The 17,746-nt window shown below is 42.2% G+C and overlaps 1 protein-coding gene across 2 annotated transcripts in view; it reads left to right on the plus strand.

The window, feature by feature from the left end:
• TM2D1 (TM2 domain containing 1) overlaps positions 1–17,397 on the plus strand; it is a 141,545-nt gene extending 124,148 nt beyond the window's left edge. For both annotated transcript variants that reach the window (XR_014235457.1, XM_082359349.1), the window contains one exon: positions 15,501–17,397. Coding sequence is in view for 1 of the 2 variants with exons in the window: in XM_082359349.1 (XP_082215475.1) it covers positions 15,501–15,560 (60 nt within the window). In the remaining variant the exon portion in view is untranslated. The remainder of the gene's footprint in view (positions 1–15,500) is intronic.
• The last annotated feature ends 349 nt before the right edge of the window (positions 17,398–17,746 follow it).

Below are 17,746 nucleotides of genomic sequence, written 5' to 3' on the forward strand. Positions count from 1 at the left end.
TTTGCTTGTCTGTAAGGTTTTTAATTTCTTCATCGAATCTGAATGAGATCCTTGCTGGGTAGAATAATCTTGGTTGTAGGTTTTTCCCTTTCATCACTTTAAATATGTCCTGCCACTCCCTTCTGGCTTGCAGAGTTTCTGCTGAAAGTTAGGCTGTTAACCTTATTGGGATTCCCTTGTATTTTATTTGTTGCTTTTCTCTTGCTACTTTCAATATTTTTTTCTTTGTATTTAATTTTTGATAGTTTGATTAATATGTGTCTTGGTATGTTTCTCCTTGGATTTACCTGTATGGGACTCTCTGTGCTTCCTGGATTTGATTGACTATTTCCTTTCCCATATTAGGGAAGTTTTCAACTATAATCTCTTCAAATATTTTCTCAGTCCCTTTTTTTTTTTCTCTTCTTCTTCTGGGAGCCCTATAATTCGAATGTTGGTGTGTTTAATGTTTTCCCAGATGTCTCTGAGACTATCCTCAATTCTTTTCATTCTTTTTTCTTTATTCTGCTCTGCAATAGTTATTTCCACTGTTTTATCTTCCAGGTCACTTATCCATTCTTTTTCCTCAGTTATTCTGCTGTTGATTCCTTCTAGAGAATTTTAAATTTCATTTATTGTGTTGTTCATCATTGTTTGTTTGCTCTTTAGTTCTTCTAGGTCCTTGTTGAACGTTTCTTGTATTTTCTCCATTCTATTTCCAAGATTTTGGATCATCTGTACTATCATTACTCTGAATTCTTTTTCAGGTAGGCTGCCTATTCCTTCTTCATTTGATTGGTCTGGTGGGGTTTTACCTTGCTCCTTCATCTGCTGTGTATTTCTCTGTCTTCTCATTTTGCTTAGCTCACTGTGTTTGGGGTCTCCTTTTCACAGGCTGCAGGTTTGTAGTTCCCATTGTGTTTGTTGTCTGCCCCCATTGGGTAAGGTTGGTTCAGTGGGTTGTGTAGGCTTCCTGGTGGAGGGGACTGGTGCCTGTGTTCTGGTGCATGAGGCTGGATCTTGTCTTTCTGGTGGGCAGGACCACGTCCGATGGTGTGTTTTGGGGTGTCTGTGACCTTATTATGATTTTAGGCAACCTCTCTGCAAATGGGTGGTGTTTTGTTCCTGTCTTGCTAGTTGTTTGGCATAGGGTGTCCAGCACTGTAGCTTTCTGGTCATTGAGTGGTGCTGGGTCTTAGCATTGAGATGGAGATCTCTGGGAGAGCTTTCGCCATTTGATATTACTTGGGCTGAGAGGTCTCTTGTGGACCAGTGTCCTGAACTCGGCTCTCCCACCTCAGAGGCTCAGGCCTGACACCTGGCTGGAGCACCAAGACCCTGTCAGCCGCACGGTTCAGAAGAAAAGGGAGAAAAGGAAAGAAAGAAAGAAAGAAAGAGAGAGAGAGAGAGAAAGAGAGAGAGAGCGAGAAAGGAAGGAAGGAAGGAAGGAAGAAAGAGAAAGAAAGAAAGAGAAAGTTATTAAAATTAAAAATTAAAAAAATATTAATAATAAAGTAAATTATAAAGTAATAAAAAGTAAAGAAAAAAAAGATAGAAAGAAGAGAGCAACTAAACAAAAAACAAATCCACCAATGATAACAAGTGCTAAAAACTATACTAAAAGAAAACAAAAAAACGGACAGACACAGCCCTAGGACAAACGGTAAAAGCTAAGCTATACAGACAAAATCACACAAAGAAGCATACACATACACACTCACAAAAAGAGAAAAAGGAAAAAATATATATATCTATATATAAAAAAATAGGAAGAGAGCAACCAAATCAATAAACTGTTTATGATAATAAAGTCTAAATACTAAACAAAGATAAACATAAAACCAGAAACAAATTAGATGCAGAAAGCAAACGCCAAGTCTACAGTTGCTCCCAAAGTCCACCTCCTCCATTCTGGGATGATTCATTGTTTATTCAGGTATTCCACAGATGCAGGGCACATCAAGTTGATTGTGGAGATTTAATCCGTGGCTCCTGAGGCTGCTGGGAGAGATTTCCCTTTCTGTTCTTTGTTCGCACCGCTCCTGGGGTTCAGCTTTGGATTTGGCCCTGCCTCTGTGTGTAGGTCGCCTGAGGGCATCTGTTCTTCGCCCAGAAAGGACAGGGTTAAAGGAACAGCTGATTCAGGGGCTCTGGCTCACTCAGGCCAGGGGGAGGGAGGGGTGCAGAATGCGGGGCGAGCCTGTGGCGGCAGAGGCCAGCATGACATTGCACCAGCCTGAGGCGTGCTGTGTGTTCTCCCGGGGAAGTTGTCCCTGGATCACGGGACGCTGGCAGTGGCAGGCTGCACAGGCTCCTGGGGGCAGAGGTGTGGAGAGTGACCTGTGCTTGCACACAAGCTTCTTGGTGGTTGCAGCAGCAGCCTTAGCATTTCATGCCCATCTCTGGTGTCCATGCTGATAGCCGTGGCTTGCGCCTGTCTCTGGAGCTCATTTAGGTGGTGCTCTGAATCCCCTCTCCTCATGCACCCTGAAACAATGGTCTCTTACCTATTAGGCAGTTAAAGACTTTTTCCTGGACTCCCTCCTGGCTAGCTGTGGTGCACCAGCCCCCTTCAGGCTGTGTTCACACAGCCAACCCCAGTCCTCTCCCTGGGATCTGACCTCCGAAGCCGGAGCCTCAGCTCCCAGCCCCCACCCACCCTGATGGGTGAGCAGACAAGCCTCTCGGGCTGGTGGGTACTGGTTGGCACCGATCCTCTGTTGGGAATCTCTCTGCTTTGCCCTCTGCACCCCTGTTGGTGCGCTCTCCTCCTTGGCTCCAAAGTTCCCCTCCACCCACCCCTCATCTCTGCCAGTGTGTGGAGACTTTTCCTCCTTCACAGCTCCCTCCCAGTGGTGCAGGTCCTGTCCCTATTCTTTTGTCTCTGTTTTTTCTTTTTTCTTTTGCCCTACCCAGATATTTGGGGAGTTTCTTGCCTTTTGGAAAGTCTGAGGTCTTCTGCCAGCGTTCAGTAGGTGTTCTGTAGGAGTTGTTCCACATGTAGATATATTTCTGATGTATTTGTGAGGAGGAAGGTGATCTCCACATCTTACTCCTCTGCCATCTTGAAGGTCTCTCCCATAGTTTTTCTTCATAAGGATCGCATCAGACACTTCAAAACTTGCAAGATGGAGTCCAAGCTCTCTTGTCTGACCTACAAGGCCATAAACAATCTGGTCCAACCCATCTTTCCAGTCCCATTTGCTACCACTCTCTGATCTAGATACTCAACCATGATCCAGGTGGTCTAACCTCCAAATGGCACTGTGACAAAGTGGCTGGCACATATTGGCACTTAAGGACTTATTGAATTTTTGAAAGAAAAGTTGGAGGAAGTCAAATGTCTCTCCCTCTTTTTGAAATGATTGCATTTTTCTTATTAAATGTTTTCATGGTAAAATTAAAACAAAAGAATATAAAGAATAAAGTAAAAATTTCTTATAATTTTATCACCCAAGATTAACCATTGATAACTGTTTGGTAAATTTCTTTCCAAATTTTGTCTATGTATGTAGAAGCATATGTATGCATATACACACACATATGTGCACACATGGATCTCATTATATAAAATGTTGAATTCTGTTCTTCTCACTTAACATTTATCCTAAACTTTCCCCCAATCTTTGAATACTCATGGATAATACTTTTTAATTTTCTGTATAAATATCTATTGAGTATATAGTTTACTTACATTCTCTTATAGCTAGATATGTAGGGTGTTTTTAGTTTTTGTAAATTATGAATACCTTATAATGAACATACTTGGAGGCAAATTTTATCAGCATGTCTGATTATTTCTTTAGATAAATTTTTAGACTAAAATTCTGGATCAAAATATATAGATATTTAAAAGAATCCTTGATTCACACAGCCAAGTTGTTTCTAGAATAACTTTATCAACTCATGTTCTCATCAAATTATATGAGTACGAACATCATCAAATTGCATGAGAATGATTAATTTTCAGGATATTTAAGCATATGTCAAGTGCTTTTTTGGGGATAACTTTACTAAACATCTAGATAAATTGGAGAATAATTTATATTTTTAATAATATTTAAACTTCCAATAGACTGTATCTCTCCACATATTCCAGCGTTATTTTTGGTCCTTTAAATTTTCAGTTTTCCTCCATAGACAAGTTATGCACATTTCTTAAATTTATTCCTAAGTATTTATAATTTCAACTGATATTGAGAATGGGATATTTTTCACATTGTATTTTCTAATTAGCTACCTCTGCTACATAAGAAAACTATAGATTAAAAAATATTTTAAAAGTCTCCTTCCCATCTTGTAAAGGAAATTTAAAAAGGAGGAGATGCTTTGACTATCTTCCAAACATGCTGTATAATTTATTCTCCTCTAAATTTTGTTCATATGGTCTGGCTGCCCTAGAAAGCTCTTCTAATGCTTTTCTACCTAGGAAAACCTTAACCATGAAGAAGAGACTGTGGTGGTCTACCTGAACTCCTTTGCATAGAGGATGTAGGTTCTGGGACCACAAGTGGCACCAGCCAGATGTGCTCGGTACCCTTGCCAATGCTATATTCTCACTGTAATCAGGCTCTGTGGCATCTCGGCAAATGCCAGTACCAGCCAACAAAGAGGAAGAGAAATGCCTGGTCATACCTCATACCTGCTGGCTGTACAAGCACCTACACGTACTGGCTTTCTAGTGCACCAGTCTCTTTGTTTAAGCCAAAAAGTTCAGGCCCTCCAGTCACCCATTTTCTCTGGTGTGGTCGTGGTTCAGCTCCAAAACTCCAGCTCCTCTATGTTCTGCTCTGTGATGTTGGGTCAGGGTCTGCAAACTATGCTTCTGAGAAACTTTTGCCAGGTGGCTTCCTATTAGCTGATGGACTGTCAGTGGGGAGAACTGGAGGGAGATTGGAAGATGGAAGGAAGTAGAAGGACTTTTTCTATTTCTAGTGTTGATGTCACTACAGGAAAAACAGCAGCAAAGTATAGCTATGGCTTCAGTTCCCAGCTTCATTTGGCACTCCCCAATCCAGTTGCGTTGTTCCCTCTTAAAAGTACCAGCACCAGCCAGCCACACCCTCCCTGAGTTCTGAGCACCAGCATGTACGTGTGGGCCTCTTCTGACCTCTTCTAGGCCCTCTCTCTTCTCTTTTGTTCCCATAACCTTTGACTCATAGCTGTTTTCTGTAGTTACAAATATTTGGGTTACCTCTGCTTGCCCTTTTTGCCCTCTCAACTTTCCATCATCTTTGTAACCAATTCTCTGTCTTAAGTCCCTTCTGTTTGAAATACCTACCTTGGTTTCCGTTTAGGCTGAGAAGCCTGTGGTTACTTTGGTTGAATACAGCCAACCCAGACCTGTCTGCCCAGATACAGTGAAGACCACACCCAACCATTAAGATGGTTCTGGCTTCTATTTCATCAAGAAAGTTGGAGGTATCAGGCATAAATGCCACAGAATTTTCTCTTCCCTCCCAACTAAAGTAACTAGAAGAGGGAAACACTCCCCCTTCAGCCCCGCAGCCCCATGAACACTTCACACTTAATCCTTTGTATCTCGGCTCAAGAATCAACTTCTCAGGATCAAGATGTTTGAGGCACATCTGCTGAGGGGGGGTAAGCTGGCCCCTCTCACACGGAAACCAACTAGGAATGAGCCAAGGGGTTCTTTTTGGGCTTCATGAATATGTGCTTATGGAGCTGGGTGTGGACTTGTAGCTCTAAGTGTCCATATATTTTTATACTTCTATTATCTCCAAACCTTAAGTAATACACACTTACTGACTTTATTTCCTTTCCTTTTATTGCACACAAATTTGGCTTTCACCACTATCCGCTAGACCAGCGGTCCCCAACCTTTTTGGCAACAGGGACTGTTACGTGGAAGACAATTTTTCCATGAAGGGGGCGGGGGAGAGGGGATGGTTCAGGCGGTAATGCGAGCAATGGGGAGCAATGGGGAGCTGTAGATGAAGCTTTGCTCACTTGCCTGCTGCTCACCTCCTGCTGTGTGACAGGCCGCAGACTGGTACCGGTCTGCGGCCCAGGGCTTTGGGACCCCTGCACTAGACTATACATTTTCATGGGTTAAGGGATCATATCTATTTCAACCACCTATTAGCAGTAGGTAACATATGCAATGAATGTTTGTTAAATGACTGATTTGGCTAGAATTCCTATTTCTAAGGTCATTAGTGATATATTGTTTACCAATTTCAGTGGACACCTTCAGACCTTACTACATTTCTCTGCTGGTATTGATGCTTTCATCCCTTGGTTTTCATGGCTCCTGGTTTCCTCCCTCCTCTCTTGCCACTACTTCTCACTTGGCTTTGTAGCCTCCTCATGGAGGTCCCACCATAACTTCATTTAATTCCCCAGTCTAGTCCTTGCAGAGACCAGATGGCTATTAGATGATGACAATAGATTACTCAACTAATTTTTGCTATCCCTCTGGAACGTGATGTTGTTTCTGATTTACTCTTTTGGATGCGGTGGGGGTAGGACATTTTCAGAGACCTCCGCTTGACTTTACCCACTACGGTAGCTTTTATCCTATAGATCAAGGACCCAATATGGGAGTGGCACCAAGTATATCAAATCTAATTATAAATTCAGGGACAGGGGAAATGACCACTGGTGGGTCATGGATCCAGTGAACACACAGTAAACTGGACTTTAGCCCGGATTCCATCTATTACTTGGTACCTATAGTCCCCTACTCTAAGAGAGGCACCATGATGATGATTCAGATCTCTGATTATTCATACTGTGTCCGATAGTCCTTGAAATGTTTGGGTATTTCCTTTTTCTCAGTGTGTAATTAGGTCCTACATGGCCATTATTCCTTTTGGAGAAGGACTAGGGAAATCATTACCATTTGCTGGAGTGTTACAGTGTTCTTCCTCCTGGAGACCTGGCCTCCTGTTGAATTAGTGAGTCTGGGTCTGAAAATAGATTCAAGTCCAGAAACTAGACAAGATACTGTGCCTTTTTAAAATTAGGGTAACTGCCTTCAGCCCCCTGATCCTCTATCCTTTATTTCTTTGGAGGTAAAGACTGATTAAGACAATTTTTGGCTGTCCATCTCTTTTGCCTTGAGGGATGCCATATTCTATTAAGTATCCTAGTAAATCTCTGCAGGTCAAGCCCTCTTGGCCACTGCTCTAACTATGGTCTCATTATAATTGTGTCCACTCGACTTCAAGCAGTTAAGCACCACTACCTAACCTCTACTGCTTTGGGAATCCCATTATGCCCATTGCTATGTGAGTCTATTTCTGAACTGGCCTCTCCCACTGAGAGACTTAGCCTACTGCACAAGGCTCTGGAACATTTCCATAATGCCCAAAAGAATGGGAAGTCACTAAAGAGTTTTTAAGCAGTGGGTAGTAAGATCACATTTGTGTCTTAGAGGCATTCTGACATTCTCACCAGCACATTCTTTCTGGTCTTGGTAAATCGTGTATCTTCTTGGCCTTCTCATGGAGCCCAACCATTTGGTGAGTCTTCTAGCCTTACTTAGTATAGCCTTTCCAGCATGCCTACTTCTGTGAACCTTTTAAACAACTTTCTCAACCATCTGGAATAGCAATTCTGACATTTTGATTTCACTTAATGGGGCCCATTGCTTTTTCCAATAGTTTTAGGAGCTGTCCTAGAAGTGAGTTTGTATCATCTCTTGGAGTCCCTGTCAGGGTATTATATCTTGTATTTTAGCAGAGTGCTTCCAAATCAGTAAACTCAACCTTATCCAATATTATGTTCCAGTCCCCTTGATCATGCACCCTAAGAATCTAGCTCCACACCTACTCCACAGCTTCTGCTGTACATATCGGTTATGTCTCATTGCACCTTTGGAGAAGAGTTGCTTCCTTTCTTTATGAGACCTAGTACATCTCCAGCTGCATTGCTGTGACCCAATCCTAGTTATAGGCCTACTGGCAATGAGGAGAGGTGGGCAAAGGTCCTGAGGGGGCACTTATTGTCTTGCAGGGCAGAATTCTCTGTACTGTCTTCAAACATGGGGGAGTTCTCATTCTTACTAGGGACAGTGGGCCATTTCTCAAGATGGAGAGAGTTCAGATGAGTCTAGGAGTTCAAAATTTGAAGGAGCATTCAGTCAGATAATCCCAAGTGTGAGGTTTTAATTTTTTTCCAACCAGGGCCCTAACCCTGCATAACAGGTATGCTTTGGTTGGTAATTTAATCTTTTCTAGAATTCAGCCACTTTGACTATGAAGTCCTGGGCCTAGGCCTCATCTTTCTCTGTCCTCCTACTGTAGCAAATGAGAGCCTCATCATATTACCAGGGAGCCCCTCTGGCTTTCACAGTTGGTTTTTCAATTGCTTATTTATCTCTCATTGCTTTTCATTATCTTTTTCCAGTGTATCAATTGCACTTAGCAAGAAGTATCCAATCCCATTGTCCTAATAATTAGTAATTACCCCATACATCTCAAATGCCTAATGCATTACACCAGCTAATACCATCCCCTCCTCTGATACATCGTTTCAATTCACAATCCAGGAGCTTGTGAACAACAGGGTCAACACCCACTGCCAGGGTCTGTCTGTCTCCTACCTACCACCAGTGGTGGAGTCCTTGCCAGTCAGCCAGTAAGTGATTCAGCTCCCAAACCCCAACAATCACCTACTCTTTTGGACCACTTCTGGTATCAACTGTCATAGGTTGGATTCTCTGGAAGCAGAGAATGAGATGGAGATTGACATGCAGAATGTTTATTAGGGATCAACACCTGTGGCAGGCAGGTGAGGAAGCAGGATTGGGCAGAGAGAGAAGTCCAACTGTGATGGCAGGCCTGACAAAACCTCAGCCAATTCCACAGGGAGCTCTAGAGTGTGTATGATCTGTTAGTGTTATTCCAGCATGAGACAGAGTAACTGTCTCATATATATATATATACATACATACATATATATATATATATGTATATATATACATACACACACACATACACATAAATATAGAAAGAGATTTATTATGAGGGATCAGCTCACTTCATTATGGAAGCTAAGAAGTCCCATGATCTGCTGTCTGCGAGCTGGAGGCCCAGAAAAACCAGTTGTGGAGTTCCAGCCAAACCCAAAGGCCTGAGAACCAGGGGAGCCAAAGGTGTAAGTCCCAGTCTGAGTCCAAAAGCCTGAGAACCCGGAGCACTGATGTCTGAGGGCAGGAGAAGATGGATGTCCCAGCTCAAGCAGAGGGAAAATTCACCCTTCCTCAACCTTTTTGTTCTATTCAGGCCTTCAAAAGATTGGATGATGCCCATCCTCTTTGGTTAGGGCAATCTTTCTTTACTCAGTCTATGGATTCAAATGTTAGTCTCTTCTGAAACACCCTCAGAAACACCCAGAAATAATGTTTTACCAGCTATCTGGACATCCTTTAGCCCAATCAAGTTGACAAGTAAAATTAACCATCATAACATCTATCCTCTCTTTTCTTCCTTTACACCTTTTTCTTCCATGTTCTTCATCATTAGGTTGGAACTATTATTCACCCAGGCATCTGGAAGCCATTATGTTTCTCCTCCTTCACAATTATCCTATCACCACACTTTAATAATTTAATATCCCGAATATTTCTCTGATCTATCCCTTCCTTTCCATACCTACTACCTAGACATTGAGCTCAGAACCTCAATGTCTTTCCCCTGGACTATTGCAACAGCCTTCCAATTTGTCACCTGGCTTTCAGTCCCCAGTCCATCCTTCACTAAACCTCACTAGAGTGAGGTTTCTGAAATATAAATCTGACCTGATTACTTGAAAACTCTTTAATGACTCCCAATTCATTCATTCACTCAGTAATGGATTCATTCACTCAAAGGATTGCTCAGGTCAAAAACGTTGTAGTCAAAGAAGACTCTTCTCTTTTCCTCACAGGCATCAAATCCTTACCAGCTTCAAAATGTATTCTGAATTCGATCACTTCTCAACACTTCCACTTGGTTACCCTGGTCCAAGTCATCCTTATGCCTCCTGCAGACAAGTGAAATAGCCCTGCATCTGGTCTTTGTGTTTTCTCTATTGTCTCTCTGTCATTTCTCCACAAGGTAGCCAGAATAATTTTTCTAAAATGTAAATCATATCATGTTCCAACAAAAAATGAAATATGTCATAGTGAGCAAGGGGGGATAGGGTCTGTGAGTCCTTGCATTTTTCTTCCTCCTGGCTCTCCCTTTCCCTATCCCCCAGCCTGCTATCCAATTTCTGACTCTTATGGTCTGTGAGCAAGGGAGGGAAGAAGAGATAAAGGTCAAGAAAACCCTTATTTGAGTTGGTTCTATCATAGGCTGGCCTCATGCTCTTGGGCCTGACAAATGTTTAAAGCTATCCCTTTCTCCAGTGGAGTGTTTTCCAGGGCTTTTCTGGAAGTTCCCATTTGGGTCTTCCAACTGCAACTTCAATGCACATTTTCCTTTGGCTTGATGTTTCTCCTATCTGCAGACCCTGGCTCAAGAGGGGCCATTCTCCATGGACTCACACTTGCTGGAGTTCCTTCTCCCAGGAGGTTCAACTGGACAGTTCTTAAAAGGTCTGGAGCTTAGCTCTCTCCTCAGCATTTCCCACATCTGGTCCATGGGAAATACTCATCCCTTGTCTCATCAAATTAAGGGTGTGCAGGACTTTCCCCAGCTCAGCAGCCCTCTCCTGATTCCACCATCAAAGTGGCCAGTCATTCTGTTTCTCAGCTTCTAGATTTCCCAGTGGAAGTCAGCATTCAGGCCATGGTTATATGTGCCAACATGTTGCTCTCTCCACGTGGCCAAGTGGAAGCCCCGTCACTTAGCTAGAAATGAAGGAGGTGGATCCCTCTATCACCAACTCCCCATCCTTCACCGACTCACACACACACCCCTTTATAAGAAGGTTTAGGAACTCAAAGTATTGTTCAAAGAGTTCTAGAATACACATGCCAATTAGAAAAGGCAAGGGCTGTCCATTTTAAGGTCACTGGGTATACTTTCTACTTAGTTGTTTCAAGGTTAGGAAGAATCACTTATCCAATTACTGGGGACATGAGACAATGACAGCTCTTTCCTAGAATGGATGAAAAGAAAAGGATTATGCTGAGAAAAGAATTCCAACCCTAATTTAAGAAAGACGCTATTAAAATAATGTCAGGGGGCTTCCCTGGTGGCGCAGTGGTTGAGAATCTGCCTGCCAATGCAGGGGACAGGGATTCGAGCCCTGGTCTGGGAAGATCCCACATGCCACGGAGCAACTACGCCCGTGAGCCACAATCACTGAGCCTGCGCGTCTGGAGACTGTGCTCCGCAACAAGAGAGGCCGCGATAGTGAGAAGCCCGCGCACCGCGATGAAGAGTGGCCCCCACTTGCTGCAACTAGAGAAAGCCCTCGCACAGAAACGAAGACCCAACACAGCCAAAAGTAAAAATAAATAAATTAATTAAAAAAAAATAATAATAATGTCAGTATTTCAAATGACATATCAAAGGAGGGGCACTAGGCAATCAGATAGCTTTTTTCCTAAGAGTGACCTTATTGGAGTATAATTGCTTTACATTGTTGTGTTAGTGTCTGCTGTATAACAAAGTGAATCAGCTATACGTATACATATATCCCCATACCCCTTCCCTCTTGTGTCTCCCTCCCACCCTCCCTATCCCACCCCTTTAGGTGGTCACAAAGCACCCAGCTGATCTCCCTGTGCTATGTGGCTGCTTCCCATTAGCTATCTATTTTACATTTGGTAGTATATATATGTCCATGCCACTCTGTCACTTCGGAGTGACCTTATTTTCAACACAGACCACCAGGAAGAGTGAAATACAAGAACAGAGGTTCCCTTGCCCATGATCACCTCTATCTTAGAACTTCCTTACTAACCAGGGAAATTTCTTTGTAGGAAAAGTGTTAGATGGAAGAGAAGTAGAGGCTACTCAAGGAGTTGTTGTTTTTATTGTTGTTGTTTCTCTCGTATGAATAAAGAACATTTATCTACTCAACAAACATATTTTGAGCAGCCCCATGTGCTAGGAGCTGAAGAAAGAATAGTAAAGAAAGTGCTAAAAAGGGGCTTATAGTCTAGATAGAAAAGCATGCTGATTTTAGTGTTATTTTGCTATTCAAATTAGCAAAATGCTTACAGGAATCTGTAGCATAACCTACAGTATTTTTCAGAGAAATTCATGTTGAGGAACAGTTACTTTGTATTTCATCACTTAATATGCAGGTTACCAGACATTCTGAATTCAAAAGGCAGTGAAAAATGGAAGAAAAAATAGAATGAAATGGATAGGAATCATTACAAACAAATGTTAATTTTAATAATAATAATGTCATAAATTATAATTGTTATAATAGTTATTTTTACAAGTAACATTTATTGAGCACTTGACCAAGTGTCAGACCTTATGCCAAGGACTTTCACGGATTATCTCATTTAATTTTCATAACAAAACATTTAGATAAGTATATTATTATCTCCATTTTATAGATGTGGGATTTGAGGCATGACTAGTAAGTGACAGAGCCAGATTTGAAAAGGGCTGAGTTTTAACCATTTCTTCATGAAATCTGAGAATGAAAATGTGCTACACACATTCCCTCAGTAGTCGATTCTCCACTGGAGTCGGTTTTGGATAGGATCCATCCTCCGTGGATTATTGCAGATAACCCATGGTTTCTCAGTCACAAGGGAAAGGTTTCTGGTGCCCAACTCTATTTTGTGAATTTTAATGTGTGCAAATAATAAGAATTTTCTCCCAAAACCTATTTGTTCCATTAATATTATCACCTTTGCCTGTTTTGTGTTGCAAAATCAGTGACGTCCTGTTGTAAGCTTTCATCTTACTTGTCTTAAATGAAATCGTACTGAAAGAAGGAAGGCATTTGGAAGCAATGAGCTTCAGGGAGTCGTCCAGGCATCTCGGAATATCACAGCCTTCGTGAAATGTTCTCATGGCCTGTGGGATGTGTGGGCCCCACATTCATGGCCTCCTTCACAAGGGAGTCTTCCCCTTCTCCAGCAGAGCTGAGCTCCTCTGTGAGATCACTTCCTTGACTGGCTGCCTCCCACCACTGCTCCATTAGTGGTTCTGAAGCCCTCTCTTTCAGAAGCAGAAAGAAGCCCACGGTTCCAAGCTGAGGTGCTGAGGATCCACTGCTATGCCCTTGACCACACGGAGTCAAATTGTAGGAATATCTGCTGGAAAAAAAGAGCAGCCCCTCACGCTGAGAGAAAGTCTCCCAAGTGGAGCCGCTTCTCTGGAAAACAACTGGATATGGTGTTGGTCTTTATTACAGTTTCCACAGACTAAAAAAAAAAAAAGTTGTTTATAAAACAAAAGCCACATCGATTTGATACGGTAACATTTTTGAGAGTTTTGTTTTTGCACAGCGGAAACCAGGGCTGATGTGCTCATGGTGGAAATGGAACCTTCTCAGTTACCCCAAAGCACCTCTCCTAAAACACGAATCTGAGTAAGCCAGGCTCGGCCTTGCCAGGAACAGCCAGCATTGTTTGGCTCTTTGGAGAGACTTGAGGGTCAAAATGCTCCAGGCGAGGCCAGCAAAGCCTCTGTGCAACACCACACTCGCACACCCAGGCTCAGGCTTGCCCCCCGAGGGACGCCTCCAGGGTCCTCACCTTCCCTCCAGACCCCGGAGCGCATGGTGGCGGACGCGGTCCTGGCCTGTCCTCTCCAGCGCTAGGACCACCTGGGCAAGAGGAGACGCCTCTCTTGTTTGCAGTTCTGTTCTCAGTCAGTGAAAGACGCCAAACGAAACATTCAAGTTTCCTGCTGTTTTGAGCCAGATCATGTGAAAACTAAAGAAAATCTATGTTTGCTGGCTTTGAGAACAGGAGTAACTACTTTTTTAAGCACAAAGGAAGCAACTTACAAGGAGGGCCAGACTCACGGTGAGAAAGTAAAATGTGTAGGAATCCTATTAAAACTGGGGCTTTGGGAGACCTCCTATTGGCTGTGTCTTCATTTTCCATACCACTAGAATAGTTGATTTTCCCTCTTCCTGTCATTCTGTGGTGAAAAATTAAATTCAGTGCTGCAAGCAAAAATTTGGGGAGAAAGATTTCTTATGTTTTGTAGACTACTGTACTATAGAAACTATTTGGATAGTTTTTATACATATATTTCCCTACAAAAATGAAAAGAGATACTTCGTTTGTTTGATTCATTCAGGGGCATGGTGACTTAGGGCTGGACACCAGCAGTCTAGGTTCCTGCTCTCAGGAGTTCACGTGTGATAAGTGGGAGAGATAGACAACAAATTCGTAAACTCTGAAATATATCATGTAATTTCTGACAGTGATAATGCTTTGAGAAAAAATAAAGCAGGGTGAGGGGAGAGAAAATGAATAGGCAAGGTGGTCAGAGAAGGTCTCCAGGAAGAGAAAATATTTGAAAAGAGAGCTGAAGATCTGGAAGGAGTGAGCCATGCACAGTTCTAGAGAAAGGGCATTCCAGGCAAGGCTGATGGCTCAAGCTGAGTACAGGAGGGAAAATGTTGTTGGATGAGACTGGAAAGGTCAGGGCATGTTGGTTCCTGTTTGCCACGATAAGGAATATAGACTTTATTCCAAGTGTTATGGGAAGCCTTTGAGAGACTTTGTTTACTATCAGCTTATTCTCTACCCAGTTCCAAAAGGAGATAGAATTTTATCCATTCATTCGACAGTTATTTATTGATCACTAAGCATATATCAGACTGGGTCCAGTGCTTTAAAAATTATGACCTCTGTCATCAAATGAAGGGATAAGAAAATAACATGAACAACCAGAACAAACATAGAATCAAGAAAGTTCCAAAAGAGAGGGAAAAATATTACTCCTAATAATAATAATGTAAGAAGATAAATTACAAATATTAATGCTCATTAACTAATAAGAATGCTATGCCTTAGGTACTATTCATGTATTTTTTCACATGACTCAATGCCTTATGTATTGTTATTCTTCCTTATAAATGAGGAAACTGAGGTCAGAAAAGCAAAGTAATATCATAGACCAGAAAGCGATTAAGCTGAGAAGCCGGGATTTGAATCCAGGTTTGTCCTATTCTAAAGCATAAAGTTTCTCTCCTCATAGGAAGGAGCTACTGTGACAAGCTACATATTTTACAACTCAGTATGTACAACTGCTGCTTCTAAGAATAAGATACTTCATCTAGCAGACTTGGGTCAGATTGGTTTCAGAGATATATTCCAAAGTTAAATGTACCTCACTGTAAAGTGGGGTATTAAAATTTTTAAAAAACAATACCCGAACACTGCAAGGAGAAGAGCCCAGAATGATTTTTTCCTTCAGAAAACATGTTGCCATCTTTAATAATAGTGTTCTATTTGTTTGTTCCTCACTTTTCTTGTGCCCCCAACTGCATTGTCCCTGGCATAAGTGCAAAAAATCATGTCTGACTGTTCACCATTTTATTTGCAGAGCCTAGCACAGCACCTAAAACACAGTAGGCGCTCAATTAATATTTGTTGAATGAGTGAATTAATTAAACTTCATTTTCTTTCTTTCCAGGGCCTGCCTTTACTGCCCTGTACCACTCCAGACAGCATGCAGAGTTGGTGGAGAGTATAATAAACATCAGAGATATTTTGCAATTCATGGCTGACCCACGCTGACCCTTTCTTTAATTAAACCTTCCACTTGTGAATGAATCATTTCTTCCATTAATTAAAATAGGATACACTTATGTCTCTGTAAAGTATGTGTCAAAAGAAAGCATTCCACCTAAAATATATACAGGAGGCACTGACCACCGTGGAGAGTAATCCATCATAATCTGCTAAAAAGATCAGTTCTGGAATTAGAACTAGCACAATCATCTCTAATGCCCTCCAAAATACAAGTTGCAGCTTCTCACCCAATCTGTCAGCTCCTGTGTTAATATAGGGAGTAAAGCATAGTGTGAAGCCGTAAGAGGACCGTTTATTTTGGAGGGCAGGGCAGGCGGCCCCAGCGCTCCGGTAATGCCATCATCTCTAATAACTGCTTGGAGCCTGTGCTCTCCGGAGACTTGTCTCTTGATTGTTAGAGCTGGAAGGCAGCGGAATCTCGCTGTTGCGAGGCTCAACAATCGCTCCTGCGATTCCTCCGAAAGCCAAGAGGATGACTGAGAAATCTGACGGCGCTGTTTGGGTGGACAAAGCAAGTTCGTGTTCCCACTCACCCCCACCGTCTCCTTCTGGAAGAAGCGGGCTGCAGAAATCGATTTGCAGTCTTTAGCTCCAGGAAACAGTGAGCCCATGCAGCCACTGTTCAAAATATTTTGCCTCAGAGGAAACGCTGCACTCTCCAAACTCCAAAGACCTCGATGAAGTGCATAACCATGTTTAAAAATCACCACTGGGGATTCTCCAGGCAAGATGAAAAGGAAGGAGGGATAAAGCATTGAGTAACTCAAAGTGCCTCAGGTCCTCTAAAAACAAGTTCTAAATATCCCTGCAAGATTTCAAATGCAGCAATTTTTGAGAAAGTGCGACATTGTAAAGCCTGTTCTCTCGGTGAAGTGTCAGGCTCCGTAGGAGTAGGAATGATAAACGCTCTTCCTGCATATTTAGGAGGCTGTTTCAGAAGACGCCAAGTGATTGCTAAACCAGTCGTGCAATTCAGTGTGTTTTATTACCACAGTTTTCTGTCCAATACTAATTGCTCTTTTATTTTTCCTTCAGTTAATCCTGTAAGATGGGTGCAAAAATGTAGGAATGGTAAGGACATTTGCCATCATTGGGGCTATTTCCAAAGGTGAAAGGAAGGCCTGGAAAGGTGAAGTGACTTGTCCAAGGCCAAGGGCAGGTTCATGGCAGAGCCAGGGCTCCCAACTATGTCTCCTCTCTCATAGTCCTGGGCTCTTTCCCCTGTGTTTCTATTGAGGACTGAGTCAAGGGTGATTTATTCCCCCAGCACAGTGCTAGGTACAGTGCCTGTGGATTGATTAATGCGTTGATTCCCACAGAGTAAGAGATTTGAGATTACTTGACAAATCTCTCAAGTACTCAAGAAAAAAAAAAAATCAATAGTTTTTCTTTGACTTCAAGTCCAAGTTATTTGGAGTATTTCAGAGGTACTTTCCTCCTGCCTTCAATACTTCTCTGATACTCACTGGCTTGTCTCCTGGGACAAGATATATCAGACTGAAAAGAGGAGGTGTATGAGAGATTTAACAATTAGTGGAAATGGCCCATAACACTGGAGAATTAATTGTTCACATGGTATAGAGTAGTGATTAAGAGCATTGACTCTGGAGTCAAGTTGCCCTGGGTTCAAATGCTAGCTTTGACATTTAGAAGATGTGTAGTCTAAGATCACCGATTGCGGGCTTTTTAAATCCCGGGGCCTCAGTTTTCTCCTCTGTAAAATGGAAATTCTAGTACCTACTTTACCAGACTGACTCAAGGATAAATTTTAAAATCTGGCTCCCTTTATATGTGCGATTTAATGACATATTCAAACAGTAACATTAGAACAAGAGCTATGAAAAAATTAGACCATTAAATTTGCTTTATATTGATTGAAGCCCTAATACTAGGTCATTTTTGAGAGAAGAGCATCCTTGTGCTATTTGATGATGCTATTTCCTCTCTCTCAGCCCCCACTCCACACCACCCTAGTTTAAATGCCCAGGTCCCTTGTCTGCATAATTGCAATAGCCTCCTCTCTGCTGCTTGCCTCTTTCTCTTTCTATCTCCAATCTAGTTCTTCTTGAGTAACCATTTAAAGACACACATTTGGCCATATCATCCTCTAACTTAAGGGCCTTCAGG

Source organism: Balaenoptera borealis, assembly GCF_965194805.1.
Source record: "Balaenoptera borealis genome assembly, chromosome: 1".
Classification (NCBI taxonomy): Eukaryota; Metazoa; Chordata; class Mammalia; order Artiodactyla; family Balaenopteridae; genus Balaenoptera; species Balaenoptera borealis.